General features: G+C 34.8%; 1 protein-coding gene across 1 annotated transcript; it reads left to right on the forward strand.

Annotated features, from left to right (window-relative positions):
• The first annotated feature begins 1,363 nt into the window (after window positions 1–1,363).
• On the forward strand, window positions 1,364–4,587 carry LOC146946157 (uncharacterized). The gene is made up of 2 exons (XM_085744336.1): window positions 1,364–1,712; window positions 2,218–4,587. Exon 2 carries the CDS (start codon window positions 2,223–2,225, stop codon window positions 4,560–4,562), a length of 2,340 nt encoding a protein of 779 aa, XP_085600462.1. The 5' UTR covers window positions 1,364–1,712; window positions 2,218–2,222; the 3' UTR covers window positions 4,563–4,587.
• Window positions 4,588–9,685: the final 5,098 nt, after the last annotated feature.

Raw genomic sequence — 9,685 nt, forward strand, 5'->3', positions numbered from 1 at the left:
ATGTAAAGATATGACATTACCTTTAATTTCTATGTCTTGATCATTTCATCATTGATTGTACTCTTACGTTCAATCACAAATGTGATTTATCGGCCAAAATTTCCTTGATATTGTTTTCTTGATTTTGCTACTCCAGGAACAAGAGGCATAAATACTTTTTCTTTTCTTAGAATTTATACTAAGATCAAATAGATCTTATCTATTTGAATTGTAGTTAAGAACTCTACAACCATCTATGAACAATAAGCAAGTAAAATCACAATTTTGCAATCCTTCAAGGATGATTTAATATTAAATCTCAATTCTTCAGGAACTATATTTCAAATCTTCATAACAATAATCAAGAAAATTCGTTATTTGATCGAGAACTATATTAACTCTTCGAGAACTATATTACATTCTCAACATGTAACTCTTCAATACTTTCATTTTAAAAATTATACAAAGATAAGATAGATTTGCTATCCTTCGAGGATGCTTTATATTTAAATATTTAGTTTTTCAAGAACTATATACATCTCAAGGGGCATAAATAATTTTTCTTTAGTTTCTTTTGTATAACTTATACTAGGATCAAATAGATCTCATATTTCAATTGTGAATAAAGATATAGTTCTTCAAGAACTCAACCACAAACCTCTATCGACAATGATAAAGAAAAAGTCACAATTATATTTTATCATTCACGAATCTTCTAGAACTATATCTCAAATCTTCATATACAATGATAAAATTCTTAGTTTGGGTGATCCTTCGAGGACAATTATTTTGATCTTCATATATATTTAGTTCTTCAGGAATTATATTACACATGATCTTCATAATAATCAAGAACAATACTGATCTTCATAATAATCAAGAACAATACTTTTGCGCAATCCTTCAGGGATGCTTGATGTTAAATTATTCCAAAATTTATCAAGAATATCAAACATGCTAATATGTTAACTAAATAAAATTCAATAAAAATATAAATTCAGTAGATGTTAACAAAGATCTAGTTCTTCAAGAACTCGCCATAAACCTCTATTGAGAATAACAAAGAAAAATGACAATATTTTTATTTTGCAATCTTTTACGAATGCTTGATATTTATTCGTTCTTTTAGAATTATAACTCTAATCAATGAAAAAATATATATTCGTTCTTTGAGCAATCCTAAAAAAAAAACAAAAAAAAAACAAAAAAAATTTATATTCGTTCTTTGAGCAATCCTTCGGGGATGCCTTAATATTAAAAGGAAAAAACACAAGATCAAAGAAGAAGAGTAAGGAGAAGATGAAAGCACTTTGTATTATTCTCTACACAAGTGTGTCTTTTACATTGAAATATAAGTCCTATTTATAGGACACAAATGTGGTAGGTTACAAGCAGTGGCGGGTCTACATAGTGCTCAGGGGATGCACTTGCCAACCCTCAAATTTTAATTTTTTCACATATACCCCTATGTTTTTTGCACATTGAACCTGCTCATATTTTTTTTTTGCACCAGCTGCCCTATGCCCAAACCCAAACCACTTTCATTTTAATCACTTGCACAATTTAACCTCTCTTTAACTTCTCTCTAACTAATATCGATTGAGTTCTCTCTCTCCATCTCAAAATCTTCTCGCGAACCACCACTCTCTCCGGCTTATTTCGTCGTCCTCTGTCGTCATGCAACTACAAAGGGACATTCAAAAGCCTTCAAAGACATTGAATCTACCACCAAGGTAATCAATTATAAATCTTTGGTTTAGGGTTTTTAAATTTGGGATTTTTTACATAACTTCAATTTTGATAAATTGTTTGATTGAATATGCAATTGAGGGTCCTAAGGATATGTTTGTGTTGTGAAATTGATTGGAGAATTGGTTTAAAGTGATAATATGAACTGAGAATTGGAATGGCTGAATTGGAATGGAGAATTGAGAATTGGTTTAAAGTCTTGTAATATGAACTGAGAACTGAGAATTGGAATGGCCGAAATTGATTGTTACCGTGTATGTTCTTTTGTTCCTCCAAAAGTGTATAATGGTTAGCGGCTGTATGTTCTTTTGTTTTGTTCTTTTGGCCACTGTTTCTATAATTCTATGACATTGTTTTGAACTTCTATGAATAATACTTCCATACTTTTATCAGTCATGATGATACTGTGATAATGTTTTTAACTTTTGTTCATATTTTCATATCATGCTCATTGAATCTTAGAGTTTGTTATTGTGTTGGTTGTTGTAGGAGTTATGCAGAATTTTTTCAAAAGATCAAGACCATCCCATGAGCAAGGATCTAGTTCTCAACATGTTTCATGTAATTTAGAAGAGTTACCATCGGATCTAGGAATACGGCCCAAAATGTCAACATACCATCCAAATGATCAAGAGAAAATACGCCGAGCATATCTACAAAAAGGACCATGCCAACCTAATCAACATAATTTTCCTCAAAGAAAAATTGGAAATTCAATAAGAAGATTTTGTCCCTCTTGGTTTAATGAATTTAGTAATTGGTTAGAGTATAGTATCGAAAAAGACGCCGCATTTTGTTTGTGTTGTTATCTCTTTAGACCTGATTTTGGAAAACAAGGTGGTGGTGATACATTTATAACAGAGGGATTCACAAGTTGGAATAAAAAAGCCACACTCTCATCACATGTTGGAGCAGGCCCTAATTCTGCTCACAATATTGCTTGGAAGAAATGTGGAGATTTGATGAAACAAGATCAACATATTGAAGGTTTGATGTCTAAGCATTCTCAAACAACTCGTAACTTATACCGAAGGCGGTTGACGGCCTCACTTGATTGTATTCGACTTCTATTGAAGCAAGGATTGCCTTTGCGTGGTCATGATGAAAAAATAGAATCTTCTAATCAAGGAAACTTCCTTGAATTGCTTAGATGGTTTGCTAAGAGAAAAAAGAAAGTGAATCGAGTTGTATTAGAAAATGCTCCTGAAAATGATAAAATGATTTGTCCGGCTATTCAAAAGGAATTTGTTAGTGCCATCTCTCTGGAAACCACTAAAGCTATTATTGAGGATCTTGGAGATGAATTGTTTGCTATTCTTGTTGATGAATCAAGAGATGTGTCTGATAAGGAGCAAATGGCTGTTGTTTTGCGCTATGTTAACAAATATGGATGTATTGTTGAGCGATTTTTGGGCATTGTTCATGTTACAACAACTACAGCCATGTCTTTAAAAATGGCCATAGATGAACTGTTTTGTAAACATAGTTTAACTACTTCAAGAATTCGTGGACAAGGATACGATGGGGCTAGCAACATGCAAGGACAATTTTCTGGTCTTAAAACTTTGATCTTAAGGGAAAATCCGTGTGCATTTTATGTACACTGTTTTGCTCATCAATTACAACTTGCATTGATTGCTATTGCTAGAGATCATCTTCAAGTTAACTCTCTTTTTAGTGTAATATCCACTTTAACAAATGTTGTTGGTGGATCTTGCAAACGGACCGACATGCTTCGTGAGAGACAAAGAATCCGTGTTAAGGAAGCATTGGAAAATGGGGAAATTGTTAGTGGAAGAGGTTTGAACCAAGAAACTAATATGAAGCGTTCTGCTGATACTCGTTGGAGTTCCCACTTTGCAACTTTGGTGAACTTGATATTGATGTATAGTTCTATAACTGATGTTCTTGAAATGTTGAGAGATGATGTATCAATTAAAGATGGAAGAGGTGAAGCAAAAGGTCTTTTAATTCTCATGAATACTTTTGATTTTGCACTCACATTGCATTTGATGAAAAAGGTCTTAGGTATTTCAAATGAATTGTCACAAGCATTGCAAAGGAAAGATCAAGACATCGTCAATGCTATGAACCTAGTTAGCATCACAAAGGAGCGATTACAAGCTCTAAGAGATGATGGATGGGATCCTTTATTGGAGGAGGTAATTTTATTTTGCAATAAGCATGACATTAACATTCCTAGCATGGATGATATATTCTTCCGTGGGAAGTCAAAACGTGGAGGTAATTCTGAATCTATCACAATAGGGAATCATTATCGCATTGAATTATTTTATACGGTTGTAGACATGCAACTTCAAGAACTTAATAATCGTTTTAATGAGACAAATAGTCGGTTGCTCATTTGTATGGAGTGTTTGTGCCCAAACAACTCGTTCTCTAAATTTGACAAAGCAAAGTTAATTGAATTTGCAAAGTTTTATCCAATTGAATTTTCTCCAACTTCATTGGAGTTGCTTGATAGTCAACTTGAGACTTACATCTTTGATATGTGTAGGAGTGTTGAATTTGCATCTTTGAAAGGAATAAGTGATCTTTCAAAAAAAATGGTTGCACTCAAAAAACATATTGATTATCCTTTAGTCTATGGACTTTTGAAGTTAGCAATGATTTTGCCCGTTGCCACATCAACCGTTGAACGAGCCTTTTCTGCTATGAAGATTGTGAAGTCTAGATTGCGTAATCGAATGGGAGATGATTTGATGAATGATTGTCTCGTGACTTATATTGAGAGAGATGTGGCGGACAAAATTGATGATGAGTTGATTATTCAACGGTTTCAGAACATGGCACCACGTAGGGGACATTTGTAAAGAATGGATGAAGTTTTTTGAGTACATTGTAAATTGAATACAATGTAATTTTTTGGTTATATATTATTATATTTATTATAAATTAAAGTTTATAATTTTGAACCTCCTGACCCTGGGTCCTGGCAACGCCACTGGTTACAAGTACATGAAAAGCCATAAGACCAAGTGCCACTAACAATGAATATAGGCATTCATTCATAGGAGTTATGGAACATAGAGAGCCTTAGGGAATATGGACATCCACATCATAATAATATTATTCATAACAACTACATTATTTAATATCATTTCTCTTTTAAATTTTATCATTAAAGTGTGTGTCCAAATAAACTTTATTTGGGGTTGTACATATGCAAGAGTTGTTCTCCTCCTCATATAGTTGTTCTCAATGCTCTTTATAAATCCATCCCCGACTAATTTTTCCAGCAAAATCTTTGATTGTGCATGTTTCCCTTCTTTAGGGTCATACACTAAATTTTATCATTAATATATCTGATGGAAAACTGTACGTCTCAAAAGATGTTATTTTCAATGAAATATGTTTTTCCAATATTAAATTGTTTTTTGAAGTGCAAAAACACAAGAAAGTGGACGTTTAGTTTGTGTTAGATTAAAATAAAATAAAAAATTCAAAACACAGTTTTAAAACCTTTCTGTTTGAGAAATGCATTGAAATAATGTAGCTAATATCGATTAGTTGGTGTACACAATAGTAAATAAAACTAGCAAAAATAATTTTTGCATACATATTTAGCAATTATATACTTGTCTGTGTTAAGCTAAAATTATAAATCTCAAGTGAACAGAGTATTTTGATTAAGTTGCCAAAGTAGTAGTTTGTAATCTTCATTGTTTCATAACATTCTCTTTTTTTTTAACTGATCACTAACATTCATTCTCCATTATATAGATTTTCTTACAAGACCATTAAATGATCTACTGCAAAAGATGTTTAACATTCAGCACCACAATTAATCCTGCAAAAGATGTTGACACTTGACATTTTCAGTTTCTTAACAAAATGTATAGACAAAAGAATACAGTTCAGTTAACAAATCACAAAATCTAAATAAAATGTGTAATATTGATCAGCGACATTGTAACACCCATACTAAACGTATCTAGAAAGTTTAGCACGTGCGTTATTTTTAGTATTGGATACATTAAAATTACAACATAAAAACTTCGAATGAATAATATACATCAATACACGTTCGTTGTAACACCCCGATTTCCCAACATAAAAATTTCATTTAAAATCAGAGTATTTTGATCACAAACGGAATGTCACATACTTCTTTTAAAACATAAAATGGATAATAATAATTATCTCTCAAATTCAACATCAATATCTAAAATCATGCAGCGGAAAATAGTTCAGCATTTAAAAGTCTTGGCACGCAGGCCTTATTGGAAAATCTCATAATTAGTTCATAAAAGAGACACGTAAGGAATAGAAGTAAAAGCAAGCCCCCATCCCGTTACGTATCAGAGCACCTAGACACCAAGTGAGGAGTCCACTCACGAACGCATCTAATCTTTATTACCTGCACATTACCCACGGTCGAGGCAACATATACGCAGAAGGGGTGAGATTTCACAATCAATACATTAAGCATATAATCCAATGAAATGCATTTAACAACTTAAACATTAATAACATGTCAACAATTAACAATCAGTATATTTTTCATTTCATAACAAATACAATCATCAAATATCATTACTAATTTTCATCACAAATCATAATCAACTTAACACTCAACTTGACGACACAACTCATCTTTGACCATGAAACACTATCAACTCAACAACAACTTGACAACACAACTCATCTTAGACCATGCAACTCTATCAACTCAACAACTTGACAACTTAAACATCATGAAACTTCTTGATATGCAAATGCATGTGGTACCAATCAACAACAAATGAGCATAATAGGCTCTTCAACGTGTGAGCACAAAGGCTGCCGGGCCTAAAGCCCCCAACTTTAATGAGCACAAAGGCTGCCGGGCCTAAAGCCCCCAACTTTAATGAGCACAAAGGCTGCCGGGCCTAAAGCCCCCAACTTTAATGAGCACAAAGGCTGCCGGGCCTAAAGCCCCCAACTTTAATGAGTATGCAATGAACTCAAACTTCTAGCAACTTAGACGACAACATGAACGACTCATACGACTCATAATCATGGACAACTTCTTAATTTCTTGCAACATAGACCGACTCATGCAATCTCAAGACATTAAAGGTCAGCAGCAATGAACAGCAACAGATTTACAACATATAACAGTGTTGGAATATCTCAACATCATTTAAGGAATGGATTACATCAACATAAATATCATAAAACATCATAACATTATTCATGCAACATTACTAATCATTTCAGTCATATAAACAGACTTCTGTAACATCTGGAAACATTCTAAATCACCCTCATTCTTACTTCTAAGGTCAGCTCAAGACTATACGTGCGAAAGGATCGCATCGGGACAATTTTGGGCAACTAACAGCCTAACTCGCAGTTGCGAGTAACTTTGCTCGCAATGGCGAGCAAAGCATGTGTTCTGGGTTCCTAAGTCTTTACTCGCAGTGGCGAGTTATTCTGCTCGCAGTTGCGAGCTTACAGGTCACTCGCAGTTGCGAGTTGCATTGCTCGCAGTTGCGAGTTCTGGGTTCTAGCTCGCAGATGCGAGTGTTCTTGCTCGCAGATGCGAGCGATGAATGTCAGTACGGCCAGAAACCTAAAAATCACAACTTCCCACCTATATTCATGATTCCTTCATCCAAATAGCATCTAATTATCATCTTAAGTCATATCTAAGGTCTGTACACTAATTTTGCATCAATCTAACATCTGTTCTTGATTCATTCATCAAAATTGATCCTAAACCTAATTCTCAATTCTCACCAAAACTTAACCTAATCATGCTAAATTCATCCTATAGAATTATACCCTTAATAATATTGAAAATTAGTCTCACCCTTACCTGATAATAGCAGAATCGCAGCCCTCCTTTGGTTCTTCTCTCTTTCTGACTTTTCTCCCTTTTTCTCCAAAAACGTACGTACTACTTTTCCTAACTTATGTCTGTCTATTTATCTCTCCTTTTTACTCTTCTCACTACTAATTGCTCATCTCACCACGCAGCCCAATCTTTAATATTTTTATTTTATTTCTCATATCTTATTTTATTTAATAATAAAATAAGTCACACCAACATAACAACTTCACAACATCAATATACTTCACGTCATGCTAGAAAATCACATAATTTATCTATAAATCATGCAAACTATTTAAATTCTTAAATCATATAAATATATATATAAATAAATATATAAATCCTTATTAAATTAAGTAAATAATTAAGACGGGCGTTACAACTCTCCCCAACTTATAGAATTTTCGTCCTCGAAAATTTACCTCAAGCAAACAACTCTGGGTAAGACTCCATCATCTTACTCTCCAGCTCCCACGTCAAGCTTTCACCAGTAGTGCCGCTCCAAACAACTCTCACTAGAGGTATTTCTTTGCCTCTCAACGTCTTCATTTTGCGATCATCAATCCTCAAAGGTAAAGTCTCCACCGTAAGGTTGTCTCTAACTTGCACGTCATCACTCTGAATCACATGGGACGGGTCTGGAACATACTTCCTCAGCTGCGACACATGAAACACATCGTGCAAATTCGATAAATGCGGTGGTAAGCCAACTCTGTAAGCCACCGTGCCAATTCTCTCAGATATCTGATAAGGACCAATAAACTTTGGAGTCAACTTCTTTGACTTCAATGCACGACCAACACCGGTCGTTGGGGTAACTCTCAAGAACACATGGTCTCCCTCTTGAAACTCAAGGTCCTTCTTACGCTTATCATGGTAACTCTTCTGTCGACTCTGCGACGCTTTCATCTTCTCTTGAATCATTTTCACCTTCTCAGTAGTCTGTTGAACAATTTCTGGTCCTAGAACCACACTTTCACCGGTCTCAAACCAACACAACGGAGTCCTACACCTCCGACCATACAAAGCCTCGAAAGGTGCCATCCCAATACTTGAATGATAGCTGTTATTATAAGTGAACTCTATCAACGGAAGATGACTATCCCAAGTTCCACCTTGCTCAAGTACACAAACTCTCAACAAGTCTTCGAGTGACTGAATTGTTCTTTCCGACTGACCATCTGTCTGAGGATGATAAGCCGAACTCAATCTCAACTTAGAGCCTAAAGCCTCTTGCAAACTCTTCCAAAATCTAGAAGTAAATCGTGGGTCTCTATCTGACACAATGCTCGAAGGAACACCATGCAGCTTCACAATGTCTCGAATATAAATATCTGCCAACTGAGCCACAGGAAAACTAATATTAATCGGAAGGAAATGTGCCGACTTCGTCAATCTGTCAACAATCACCCAAATTGCGTCATTCCCTTTAGGAGTATTTGTCAAACTCGTCACAAAATCCATGGATATACTATCCCATTTCCATTCTGGTACATCTAACGGTGTCATCAACCCAGCAGGTTTCTGATGCTCTACCTTCGACTTCTGACAAATCAAACAAGAGTACACAAATTGTGCCACATCACGTTTCAATCCTGACCACCAAAACAGCTTCTTTAAATCATGATACATCTTTGTAGCTCCCGGATGAATGCTCAAGCTACTCCTATGACTCTCTTCCAGAATCATCCTTTTTATCTCGTCATTGTCTGGAATACAAATCCTACCTCGGAACCTCAACACACCTTGATCATCGACTTTAAAGTCACCATCTTCAGTTTGATTACTGGCAACCAACAAGTCCACAAACTTAACATCAACCTTCTGTGCATCTCTAATACTTTTCAAGAAATCGTTATCAATTTTCAGCATTCCTAACTTAACGCTCCGAGACGACATTTCACAAACTAAGCTCATATCTCTAAACTGTTCAAGTAATTCAAATTCCTTCACCATCATAGCAGACATATGTAAACTCTTCCTACTTAAGGCATCCGCAACAACATTAGCTTTACCCAGATGGTAATTCAAACTAAAGTCATAATCCTTCAACAATTCGAGCCACCGTCGTTGTCGCATATTCAATTCTTTCTGATCAAACAAATACTTCAAGCTCTT

The sequence above is a fragment of the Medicago sativa genome, chromosome 2, assembly GCF_051527215.1.
Source record: "Medicago sativa cultivar Bolivia chromosome 2, Bolivia_mono, whole genome shotgun sequence".
Classification (NCBI taxonomy): domain Eukaryota; kingdom Viridiplantae; phylum Streptophyta; class Magnoliopsida; order Fabales; family Fabaceae; genus Medicago; species Medicago sativa.